This window comes from Eleutherodactylus coqui, chromosome 10 (genome assembly GCF_035609145.1).
Source record: "Eleutherodactylus coqui strain aEleCoq1 chromosome 10, aEleCoq1.hap1, whole genome shotgun sequence".
Taxonomy (NCBI): Eukaryota; Metazoa; Chordata; class Amphibia; order Anura; family Eleutherodactylidae; genus Eleutherodactylus; species Eleutherodactylus coqui.
This window is the reverse complement of record NC_089846.1, coordinates 76,649,022-76,662,504: the sequence shown is the minus strand read 5'-3', so window position 1 is coordinate 76,662,504 and position 13,483 is coordinate 76,649,022. Positions and strand designations below refer to the sequence as shown.

The following is a 13,483-nucleotide window of genomic DNA, read 5'->3' as shown; positions in this document are numbered from 1 at the left end:
TCCGTAGGCGTTTTGCGTGTGCTCGCTGGCGCCATAAAAACGCCTGAACGGTAAAGGCCCCAGCACATATACTCCGAGGCTGCAATGCCGTGGAGCCTGGGGAAACACATTCCGCCTTCCCTCACCCTCGCTGGCTTACCTCCTCTCTCCTCCCCTTTGACAATTTGCAATGGAAGGGGGCTAAGCGGGCGGAGCTTAGCTCTGCTCCCGCCCCCTCCCATTGTAAACAGCAGCAAGGGACGGAGAGGAGAAGAGAAGGGGGAGGGAGTTCAGCAGTCACATTGCTAAACTACCTCCCACCTCCCTTCTCTGGCAGCTAGCATAGGCTCCCACAGGAATCTATGCAGCTACCGCTGCCGGCGTACAAGTGCTCTATCAGGTGCTTTTACGCAGTGGAAATAAGCCTCTGTGCACTGATGCATTGTAAGCCTGTGCATCAGAGGGGACAGTGTATATCGGCCGGTCGCAAAAACCCGGCCGATATACGCCCGTGTGAATATACCCTAAGGCGCATACTAAATACTGAAGGTCTTCATGCCGGAACTCCAAGACATCCATCTCTACTGACCCAAAAGCACAAGAAAAGTCCCATCCATTATACTCACAACCCTATAAATAATCGATAGACATTTTGGGATTCTGTTCTGTGCAGCGATGAAACAACACGTATCACTGAAATAAATGTATCTAGTCCAAAATCAAGTAGCGCATCAGTTAGCAGGACAAGAACTTGAAGAGGGAAACTTTACCTTTAATAATTTGATTAAAAGTGAAAAATACTAGACTGGGCCATTACTAATATGGCCCCGCTCTGATGTGGAGTGGTCCAAAAATAGAAAAATTCCGAGCACTTCCTTAAAAAGTTCAACTTTATTATTAAAGGGGTTGTCCCGCGCCGAAACGGGTTTTTTTTTTTTTCAACCCCCCCCCCGTTCGGCGCGAGACAACCCCGATGCAGGGAGGTAAAGAAAGCTCACCGGAGCGCTTACCTGAATCCCCGCGCTCCGGTGACTTCTCTACTCACCGCTGAAGATGGCCTCTTCCTCCGTGGACCGCAGCTCTTCTGTGCGGTCCATTGCCGATTCCAGCCTCCTGATTGGCTGGAATCGGCACGTGACGGGGCGGAGCTACACGGAGCTACACGGAGCCCCATAGAAGACTGCAGAAGACCCGGACTGCGCAAGCGCGGCTAATTTGGCCATCGGAGGGCGAAAATTAGTCGGCACCATGGAGACGAGGACGCTAGCAACGGAGCAGGTAAGTATAAAACTTTTTATAACTTCTGCATGGCTCATAATTAATGCACAATGTACATTACAAAGTGCATTATTATGGCCATGCAGAAGTGTACAGACCCACTTGCTGCCTCGGGACAACCCCTTTAAGCCATAAAAATGACAGAGGTAGTGACTGCGCACAACAGCACCTAGGCGTTTCATGCGTTACCGCTCTTAGTCATGCCATGAGTCCATTGGAGTTTCCTTGTGCACTCCTCTAAGCAACTTTCAGGTTGAGAGCATCATTTGCAAAATGAGCCGACCTTTTTTCTGTTTTTTGAATCTGCTCTGATGTACCCTTATAAACAGACCAGTTGTCAGGGCACGAACGTACAACCTCCTGCGCTCCAGTCAGCAGCTCTCTCCATTAAGCCATCCAGGACTTGGACAGCTTCTCTGCTGAAAGCTAGCAAAACTTCTCTGTTTTCCTGTCTTGGCTCCATCCTGTTCTTGATTATGTCTCCTATATAAACCTGACCTTTTTCCCTTCTCCCTTGCATAATTATTGTGCTCCACTAGCCATTGATCAAGCTGCACTTCCGCCTGCTCCTCTGCTATTCAACTGAGACCTTCTGATATCAACCCCTGGCTTCCTTCTGACAACACTACCTGCCTCCTGCAATTGTACCATGACACTGAAACCTTCTGATACCGACTTCTGGCTTCCATCCTGACAACGCGACCCACTTCCTCCACTTGTACTACAAACAAGACCTCCCATTGCTGACCCCTGGCTCGTCCCTGACTACTATCTCAAGAACTGTGGCTACTACACCTGAGGCTCCAACCTAGTGCCTGAAACCATTACACCCGTGCTCCAACCTTGGAGTTTGTAGGTTGAAGCAAAGGGCTGTCCTTCTGAGGGTGAACACTCTATTTATTAGGAAGCGGGGTCACAAGAGGGATAGTCCAGTCTAGTGCTTTTCTCCTTTAGGGCTCCTGCACACAGGTGCATTTGCGGCAGCAAAATCTGCGTGCCGAATGTGCAGCAAACAGAAAACATTGATTTCAGTGGGTTCCTTCACATATATTTTTTTTCCGTCTGTATTTTGAGTGCACAGTTGCACACCAAAGTCACACGTTTGTGTGCCCTGGATAGCGCATATACGTTAAGTGGCCCCCTTAATCAATTAGAGCCATGATACAAAACTGGAACTTTTTGCGCCCACAGCAGCATATGTTTTCCATTGGCACCACTGCCTACATATACGTCTGACTAAAGGTTCAGATATGATTCAGAGCTTAAATGGAGCCTGTCACCTGAAGGACTATAAACTAAGTGATGGTGTACTTGGGGGAGGGGACGGAGCCATGTGATGTATTTTTTATACTCACACGCTTCCTGGTTCCTGCAGTGCCCACCGCTGAAGTCTGCAAGCCGGCTGAAGATCTGACTTTTTTCAGTCCTGTGTGCTTGCTCTCCCATTGACTTGTATAGCAGAGCATGCACAAAGAAAAAGCGTTGGTTATTTGGTTGGCGTTCGGACTTCATGGGTGGGCACTATGGGAACCAGGGAGTCGGTGAGTATAAACATGCACAGCACCAGCTCCCTGTCACCTCCTCCAACACCACCATAATGTAGCTTCAGGCAGGTGACAGGTTCCCTTTACGGACATATGCAGGAAATTCTCTTACCCGAAACCTCTCTGTGACATGGAATGCAGAGCTGTTCCGTCAGCAGGGCAGTATGTGGGCGGATGCTGCTTCCTCCAACTAAGGGTGACTACCCACTACAGTTTTTTTTCACTGCGAAATTCGCAGCGGTTTTTTTTCTGCAGGGGTCTATGGGACTTGTAATGTTAAAATAGCGATCGCGCAAAATCGTGATTTCGTGGTAAATTGCACTTTTGCGCAATCGCGATTTTAACATTACAAGTCCAATAGACCCCTGCAGAAAAAAAACGCTGCGAATTTCGCAGTGAAAAAAAACTGTAGCGGGTAGTCACCCTTAGGGCGCCCACCCACTGCCGTTTTTTTTCCCTGCGAAATTCGCAGCATTTTTTTTTCTGCAGGGGTCTATGGGACTTGTAATGTTAAAATCGCGATCGCGCAAAATCGCGATTTCGCTGTAAATTGCGATTTTGCGCGATCGCGATTTTAACATTACATGTCCCATAGACCCCTGCAGAGAAAAAAATGCTGCGAATTTCGCAGGGAAAAAAAACGCCAGTGGGTGGGCGCCCTTAAACCGTTAATTGCTGAGAGAGAAGTGAGATATGTAGCGATCACCTGATTGCATCACCAGCTTTGTTTTATATTTTGTGTCTTGGTGAGACAACCTCCGTAATATCCCATGTTTGGTTGTACAGGTGTGGTAGCGCCCCGTCCACAGCAGCGGGATACAATACTCTGTGTGGAATGTTAAAGAGGTTTTCCGGTTTATTGTTTAGTGCTTTGCAAGTCTCCCTATAAGGCCTCCTGCACACGACAGTGCATGTGCAGTACAGATAAAGCCGTGCCATCACTAGGGGATGACGTGGATCCCTCCACCCTTCTGCAGCGCTCACTGCGGAAGAGCTGCGGGACAGATGGCTTCCATTCACTTCAAAATCACACAAAATGGGGCATACTGCAATTTTTCTGCCATGAGCGGATATTTCCGCTCGTGTTCAGGAAGCTGCGGGTCTCCATAGTAGATTGTTGTGGAGCCATCTGGGCAAATCTTGAACTGAGCAAAATAAATTCTGTAATCCTCTATCATTTTCTGCTGGAATGGCTGACAACATGGTGCGCCATCCTTCACAACTAGTTTATACCCCAGGGTACCTGTGAGATGAGCGTGCTGTCTGGCAATTGGGTTCCTGGGTGCCTCTGAAGGATTCTTATTAATGGACGATCTAGACGTTCCCGTACAGAGAGATCCAGGCTGGACATCGGACCCTAGGAACATGGAGAAAAAGTTTCATTTTGTATCCGTCTCCTTGGCTTGCGGCTCATGAAAGCTCACTATTTCCATAAACCCCCTTGACTTTAATACCAAAGGCCATTCTGGGGAAATATTTAGTAGTTTCTTTGGGGTGCAGTTGGCATATAGGGAAGATAACATTGGGGAGCATAAGGGGTGATAACATTCTTACTGATCCCTATATTGATGATCCCGTCTAGTCCCCCGTTATTCCACCTGACCTCCACTGTGACCGGTTGAATCACGCAGTCTGCTACATGACTAGCTATAGATGTTCTAGATGCCCCTCGGGTCCCAGAAGCTGCTGCAGCGGTCACGTGCCATTCATCGCTGCAGCCAATCATTGGCCTCATCAGTCATGTTTGCATGAATGGTCCATGACCACTGAGGCCGGTGATTGGCTGCAGCACTCATATGAATGATGAACGGAGCTGAAGGAGTCTCTGGGACCAGAGTGTCAGGCACTGGGGCAGCTGTGCTGGAGTAAGGGGACATCTGACTGCTGAGTCGTGTATATTTTGTGTCATGCCCTGCCCTCAGGACCTTTTTCTAGGTCTTAGAAACTCTTCTTAATCTAAAACCTAAAGGGAACGTGTAATCATCCATGATAATCATAAACTAATTTATGGCACTGATAGTCTAGGTCCTGAGGAGTCCAGGGATGGGCGGCTCCCCATGGTGGCGTTGACAGCTATGGAAGTTGGCGCACGGACCATGCAGTGGACTCATCTCTGCATGCGCACTCCCATAGAAGACAATGTATGTGCACAGCATGCAGAGTTGAGCTGCTGTATTGTCTGCATGCTGACTTCCACGGATGACGACACAGGGAGCAAGAAAGCATAAAAAATATATCCCCGGCCTCTTTGGGACCTGCCGTAGGTGCTTGTAGACGATGACAGGTTCCCTTGAAGTGATTTTCAGACCATAGGTTCCCGTTGACATGCAGTATTTAAGAACCCAACCTTCCAGCATCTTGTGCCTCTCTGCTGACAATGATCTACTTCCTGCAGGCCAAGCCGGGACGACTGTGATAATAAGGAGGCAGGCGGAAATAATCACCAATTGTAACTGGTAACCAGCCTCCGTCTCATCGTGGATCCTCTGCTGCCTTTGGGTCATGTTCTTCACATCTCCTGCAATCAGGGTCAGATCCTCCTGAAATATAACGCCAAGCGTGTTTACAACATTTGCGATCCATTACATCTAGAACGTTTTTATTGAATTATTTTATTGCCAAGTCAGAGGATTGTAAAGGGGCCACATCTAACAGTGTGCAGTAGTGTGGAGGCTGCTGTTAGCAGTGTTGCACATTTTTTTTTCCAAATCGGCCGTGCAGAGCATTGCGCCCTGCAGTAATACTACAGGGACAGAAGTGGTGGTTAGGCAGGGAGAGTGTTAGGAGTTAGTGTAGGCTTCAAGAACCCCAACGGTCCTTCTTAGGGCCACATCTAACAGTGTGCAGTACCGTGGAGGCTGCTGTTAGCAGTGTTGCACATTTTTCCAAATCGGCCGTGCAGAGCATTGCGCCCTGCAGTAATACTCCAGGGACAGAATTGTGTAGGCAGGGCCAGAAGACATATTTTATTGATTGAATATACGCAGTGGGCCTTTCCTTTAAAAAAAAGGGCAAAAATTCTATTTTGCCTGCAGGCTTGCGCCAATTTATTTCCTGGCTGGGAAATCACCGCTCTGCTGCAGTTAATAACACTGCAGTTCTGTGACACACAGCAGGGCCACACAACACATTTATTAATTGATTGAATATAGTCAGTGGGCCTTTCCTTTTAAAAAAAGGGCAAAAAAATTCTATTTGGCCTGCCTCTGACAGTCCTCAGCATTCTGGGTACGTGTGTACTGGTTGGAGAAGGTAAAAGAAATCATACGCAGCCAGCTAAGTTTAACAGCAGGCTTGCGCCAATTTATTTCCTGGCTGGGAAATCACCGCTCTGCTGCAGTTAATAGCACTGCAGTTCTGTGACACACAGCAGGGCCACAACACATTATTGATTGAATATAGTCAGTGGGCCTTTCCTTTTAAAAAAAAGGGCCAAAAAATTCTATTTGGCCTGCCTCTGACAGTCCTCAGCGTTCTGGGTACATGTGTGCTGGTTGGAGAAGGTAAAAGAAATCATACGCAGCCAGCTAAGTTTAACAGCAGGCTTGTGCCAATTTATTTCCTGGCTGGGAAATTACCGCTCTGCTGCAGTTAATAACACTGCAGTTCTGTGACACACAGCAGGGCCACACAACACATTTATTAATTGATTGAATATAGTCAGTGGGCCTTTCCTTTTAAAAAAAAGGGCCAAAAAATTATATTTGGCCTGCCTCTGACAGTCCTCAGCGTTCTGGGTACGTGTGTGCTGGTTGGAGAAGGTAAAAAAAATCATACGCAGCCAGCTAAGTTTAACAGCAGGCTTGCGCCAATTTATTTCCTGGCTGGGAAATCACCGCTCTGCTGCAGTTAATATAACACTGCAGTTCTGTGACACACAGCAGGGCCACAACACATTATTGATTGAATATAGTCAGTGGGCCTTTCCTTTTAAAAAAAAGGGCCAAAAAATTATATTTGGCCTGCCTCTGACAGTCCTCAGCGTTCTGGGTACGTGTGTGCTGGTTGGAGAAGGTAAAAGAAATCATGCGCAGCCAGCTAAGTTTAACAGCAGGCTTGCGCCAATTTATTTCCTGGCTGGGAAATCACCGCTCTGCTGCAGTTAATAACACTGCAGTTCTGTGACACACAGCAGGGCCACACAACACATTTATTAATTGATTGAATATAGTCAGTGGGCCTTTCCTTTTAAAAAAAAAGGGCAAAGAAATTCTATTTGGCCTGCCTCTGACAGTCCTCAGCGTTCTGGGTACGTGTGTGCTGGTTGGAGAAGGGAAAAAAAATCATATGCAGCCAGCTAAGTTTAACAGCAGGCTTGCGCCAATTTATTTCCTGGCTGGGAAATCACCGCTCTGCTGTAGTTAATAACTGTGCAACACTGCAGTTCTGTGACACACAGCAGGGCCACAACACATTTATTATTGATTGAATATAGGCAGTGGGCCTTTCCTTTAAAAAAAAAGGGAAACATTCTATTTGGCCTGCCTCTGACAGTCCTCAGCGTTCTGGGTACGTGTGTGCTGGGTGGAGAACGTTAAAAAAATCACACGCAGCAAGCTAAGTTTAACAGCAGGCTTGCGCCAATTTATTTCCTGGCTGGGTAATCACCGCTCTGCTGTAGTTAATAACTGTGCAACACTGCAGTTCTGTGACACACTGCAGGGCCACAACACATTTATTATTGATTGAATATAGGCAGTGGGCCTTTCCTTTAAAAAAAAAGAGAAAAAATTCTATTTGGCCTGCAGGCTTGCGCCAATTTATTTCCTGGCTGAGAAATCAAATCACTGGTAATACACCATGCTGAGGGGTAGGGGTAGGCCTATAGGACGTGGACGCGGGCGAGGATGCGGAGGCCCAAGTCAGGGTGTGGGCACAGGCCGAGCCAGTGCGGTGGCCAGGCGTAGAGGCAGGGCCAGACCGAATAATCCACCAACTGGTTCCCAAAGCGCCCCCTCGCGCCATGCCACCCTGCAGAGGTCAAGGTGCTCTACGGTGTGGCAGTTTTTCACAGAGACGCCTGACGACCGACGAACAGTGGTGTGCAACCTTTGTCGCGCCAAGATCAGCTGGGGAGGCACCACCAACAGCATGCGCAGGCATATGATGGCCAAGCACCCCACAAGGTGGGACGATGCCCGTTCACCACCTCCGGTTTGCACCACTGCCTCTCCCCCTGTGCCCCAACCTGCCACTGAGATCCAACCCCCCTCTGAGGACACAGGCAGTACCGTCTCCTGGCCTGCACCCACACCCTCACCTCCGCTGTCCTCGGCCCCATCCAGCAATGTCTCTCAGCGTAGCGTCCAGACGTCGCTAGCGCCACAGTTTGAGCGCAAGCGCAAGTACGACGCCACGCACCCGCACGCTCAAGCGTTAAACGTGCACATTGCAAAATTGATCAGCCTAGAGATGCTGCCGTATAGGCTTGTGGAAACGGAGGCTTTCAAAAGCATGATGGCGGCGGCGGCCCTGCGCTACTCGGTTCCCAGTCGCCACTACTTTTCCCGATGTGCCGTCCCAGGCCTGCACGACCACGTCTCCCGCAACATTGTACGCGCCCTCACCAACGCGGTTACTGCCAAGGTCCACTTAACAACAGACACGTGGACAAGCACAGGCGGGCAGGGCCACTATATCTCCCTGACGGCACATTGGGTGAATTTAGTGGAGGCTGGGACAGAGTCAGAGCCTGGGACCGCTCACGTCCTACCCACCCCCCGAATTGCGTGCCCGAGCTCGGTGGTGGTATATGCGGGGGTGTATGCTTCCTCCACTAAGCCACCCTCCTCCTCCTCCTACGCAACCTCTGTCTCGTAATCAAGATGTGTCAGCAGCAGCAGCACGTCGCCAGCAGTCGGTGTCACGCGGCGTGGCAGCACAGCGGTGGCCAAGCGTCAGCAGGCCGTGCTGAAACTACTCAGCTTAGGAGAGAAGAGCCACACGGCCCACGAACTGCTGCAGGGTCTGACAGAGCAGACCGACCGCTGGCTTGCGCCGCTGAGCCTCCAACCAGGCATGGTCATGTGTGACAACGGCCGTAACCTGGTGGCGGCTCTGCAGCTCGGCAGCCTCACGCACGTGCCATGCCTGGCCCATGTCTTTAATTTGGTGGTTCAGCGCTTTCTGAAAAGCTACCCCCACTTGTCATACCTGCTCGGAAAGGTGCGCCAGCTCTGCGCACATTTCCGCAAATCCCACACGCACGCTGCCACCCTGCGGACACTGCAACATCGGTTTAATCTGCCAGTGCACCGACTGCTGTGCGACGTGCCCACACAGTGGAACTCTACGCTCCACATGTTGGCCAGACTCTATGAGCAGCGTAGAGCTATAGTGGAATACCAACTCCGACTTGCGCGGCGCAGTGGGAGTCAGCCTCCTCAATTATTTACAGAAGAGTGGGCCTGGTTGGCAGCCATCTGCCAGGTCCTTGGAAAATTTGAGTCTACCCAGATGGTGAGCGGGGATGCTGCAATCATTAGCGTCACCATTCCTCTGCTATGCCTCTTGAGAAGTTCCCTGCAAAGCATAAAGGCAGACGCTTTGGAATCAGAAACGGAGGCGGGGGAAGACAGTATGTCACTGGATAGTCAGAGCAACCTCATGTCTATATCTCAGCACGTTGAGGAGGAGGGGGAGGAGCATGAGGAGGAGGGGGAAGAGACAGCTTGGCCCACTGCTGAGGGGACAGATGCTGCTTGCCTGTCATCCTTTCAGCGTGTATGGCCAGAGGAGGAGGAGGAGGAGGGGGAGGAGCATGAGGAGGAGGGGGAAGAGACAGCTTGGCCCACTGCTGAGGGTACAGATGCAGCTTGCCTGTCATCCTTTCAGCGTGTATGGCCAGAGGAGGAGGAGGAGGGTCCTGAAAGTGATCTTCCGAGTGAGGACAGCCATGTGTTGCGTACAGGTACCCTGGCACACATGGCTGACTTCATGTTAGGATGCCTTTCTCGTGACCCTCGCGTTACACGCATTCTGGCCACTACGGATTACTGGGTGTACACACTGCTCGATCCACGGTATAAGGAGAGCCTTTGCATTCCCGAAGAGGAAAGGGGTTCGAGAATGATGCTATACCACAGGGCGCTGGTGGACAAACTGATGGTAAACTTCCCATCCGACAGCGCTAGTGGCCGAAGGCGCATTTCCGCGGCCCAGGTAGCAGGGGAGGCGCAGAGATCAGGCAGCATGTACAGCGCAGGCAGGGGAACACTCTCTAAGGCCTTTGACAGCTTTATGGCTCCCCAGCAAGACTGTGTCACCGGTCCCCAGTCAAGGCTGAGTTGGCGTGAGCACTGTAAAAGGATGGTGAGGGAGTACGTAGCCGATTGCAGCACCGTCCTCGGTGACGCCTCTGCCCCCTACAACTACTGGGTGTTGAAGCTGGACACGTGGCCTGAACTCGCGCTGTATGCCCTGGAGGTACTTGCTTGTCCTGCGGCTAGCGTCTTGTCAGAGAGTGTGTTTAGTGTGGCTGGGGGAATCATCACGGATAAGCGTACCCGCCTGTCAAATGACAGTGCCGACAGGCTTACACTCATAAAGATGAACAAAGCCTGGATTTCACCAGGCTTCTCTTCTCCACCAGCGGACAGCAGCGATACCTAAGCAATACGTAGGCTGCACCCGCGGATGGAAGCATCGTTCTCTCTCACCATCCAAAACGGGGACATTTCTGCTTCATCAATCTGTGTATAATATTCCTCCTCCTCCTCCTGCTCCTCCTCCTGAAACCTCACGTAATCACGCTGAACGGGCAATTTTTCTTAGGGCCACAAGGCTCACTCATATAATTTTTCTAAACAATTTTTATACGTTTCAATGCTCTTAAAAGCGTTGAAACTTTAACTTGAACCAATTTTTCGTTCAACTGGGTTGCCTCCAGGCCTAGTTACCACTTAAGCCACATTAACCAAAGCGATTAATGGGTTTCACCTGCCATCTTGGTTGGGCATGGCCAATTTTTTCTGAGGTACATTAGTACTGTTGGTACACCAATTTTTTTGGGCCCTCACCTACAGTGTAATCATAGTAATTTCTATGTTCTTCGCCTGCACTCATGGTACAGAAAGGTGTGTGGGGTTGGCCTACACTTTAGCTACATAAATGTAACTGGGGCCTTGTCTATACTGCAGCTACTGAAATGTGAAAGAGACTGTTATCTCCCTAAACTGCTGCAATGGGAATGTTACTGGGGCCTGTCTTGAGTGCTACTATTACTGAAATGGAACTAAGACTGCGCTCCCCCTATACTGCTGCTAGTGATATGTTAGTGGGGCCTGTCCCTAATGCTACCGCTGAAATGTTAATAATTCTGGGCTCTGCCTATACCGCTGCTAATGGTATGTCACTGGGGTGTGGAAACAGGCTTCACAAAGACATGCTGGCGGCGAGGCCATTTCCCACCAACGCTGTTACTGTTAAGGTGCATATAACCACGGACACGTGTAGAGGACACATAGTGCCTCCAAAACATCCCCCTCCTCCTCCAACAATGAAAACATTCTTGGCAAATACCTTTGCATTGGTCCGTCTGGTGGCAGTCCAAGAATTTCACCTTTAACGACACAACAAGAGAGCACCACCACCATCCCCCCGCCACGGCCCACTTAATCCTGGCCACATTCCGAAAACCAACTACATAAAACCGCGCTACCAGGTCCGCAGTCACCACCACATTACCACCAACGAGGTTACTGTTAAGGTACATATTACCAGTCTGACTGGGGCATGCAGTGTGGGCCGAAGCCCACCTGCATTAAGCACGACATTACTACCTCAGCTGTGTTGGGCAATGCAATGGGATATTTTTATGTACTACCGGTGGGTTCCAGGGAGCCACCCATGCTGTAGGTGCACACGGAGTTTAACCTACATCTGTCCACTTGTAAAGAACCCCAGTCAGACTGGCGCATGCAGTGTGGGCCGAAGCCCACCTGTATTAAGCACGACATAACCTCAGCTGTGATGGGCAATGCAATGGGATATTTTTATGTACCGCCGGTGGCTTCCTGGCACCCACCCATGCTGTGGGTCCACAGGGAGTTGTTACTACATCTGTCCACTTGTAAAGAACCCCAGTCTGACTGGGGCATGCAGTGTGGGCCGAAGCCCACCTGCATTAAGCACGACATTACTACCTCAGCTATGTTGGGCAATGCAATGGGATATTTTTATGTACCGCCGGTGGCTTCCTGGCACCCACCCATGCTGTGGGTCCACAGGGAGTTGTTACTACATCTGTCAACTTGTAAAGAACCCCAGTCTGACTGGGGCATGCAGTGTGGGCCAAAGCCCACCTGCATTAAACACGACATTACTACCTCAGCTGTGTTGGGCAATGCAATGGGATATTTTTATTTACTACCGGTGGGTTCCAGGGAGCCACCCATGCTGTAGGTCCACAGGGAGTTGTTACTACATCTGTCCACTTGTAAAGAACCCCAGTCTGACTGGGGCATGCAGTGTGGGCCAAAGCCCACCTGCATTAAGCACGACATTACTACCTCAGCTGTGTTGGGCAATGCAATGGGATATTTTTATGTACTACCGGTGGGTTCCAGGGAGCCACCCATGCTGTAGGTGCACACGGAGTTTAACCTACATCTGTCCACTTGTAAAGAACCCCAGTCTGACTGGGGCATGCAGTGTGGGCCGAAGCCCACCTGTATTAAGCACGACATTACCTCAGCTGTGATGGGCAATGCAATGGGATATTTTTATGTACCGCCGGTGGCTTCCTGGCACCCACCCATGCTGTGGGTCCACAGGGAGTTGTTACTACATCTGTTTCCACTTGTAAAGAACCCCAGTCAGACTGGCGCATGCAGTGTGGGCCGAAGCCCACCTGTATTAAGCACGACATAACCTCAGCTGTGATGGGCAATGCAATGGGATATTTTTATGTACCGCCGGTGGCTTCCTGGCACCCACCCATGCTGTGGGTCCACAGGGAGTTGTTACTACATCTGTCCACTTGTAAAGAACCCCAGTCTGACTGGGGCATGCAGTGTGGGCCGAAGCCCACCTGCATTAAGCACGACATTACTACCTCAGCTATGTTGGGCAATGCAATGGGATATTTTTATGTACCGCCGGTGGCTTCCTGGCACCCACCCATGCTGTGGGTCCACAGGGAGTTGTTACTACATCTGTCAACTTGTAAAGAACCCCAGTCTGACTGGGGCATGCAGTGTGGGCCAAAGCCCACCTGCATTAAGCACGACATTACTACCTCAGCTGTGTTGGGCAATGCAATGGGATATTTTTATTTACTACCGGTGGGTTCCAGGGAGCCACCCATGCTGTAGGTCCACAGGGAGTTGTTACTACATCTGTCCACTTGTAAAGAACCCCAGTCTGACTGGGGCATGCAGTGTGGGCCAAAGCCCACCTGCATTAAGCACGACATTACTACCTCAGCTGTGTTGGGCAATGCAATGGGATATTTTTATGTACTACCGGTGGGTTCCAGGGAGCCACCCATGCTGTAGGTGCACACGGAGTTTAACCTACATCTGTCCACTTGTAAAGAACCCCAGTCAGACTGGGGCATGCAGTGTGGGCCGAAGCCCACCTGTATTAAGCACGACATTACCTCAGCTGTGATGGGCAATGCAATGGGATATTTTTATGTACCGCCGGTGGCTTCCTGGCACCCACCCATGCTGTGGGTCCAC

The 13,483-nt window shown here is 50.3% G+C and overlaps 1 protein-coding gene across 1 annotated transcript in view; it reads right to left on the bottom strand.

Moving 5' to 3' along the window:
• Positions 1–13,483, bottom strand: part of TEKTL1 (tektin like 1) — a 30,982-nt gene that overhangs the window by 6,038 nt on the left and 11,461 nt on the right. The window contains exons 6-7 of the mRNA XM_066581342.1: positions 5,246–5,341; positions 4,045–4,158 (exon numbers count right to left, since the gene is read on the bottom strand). Of these exons, the coding sequence (XP_066437439.1) occupies positions 4,045–4,158; positions 5,246–5,341 (210 nt within the window). The remainder of the gene's footprint in view (positions 1–4,044; positions 4,159–5,245; positions 5,342–13,483) is intronic.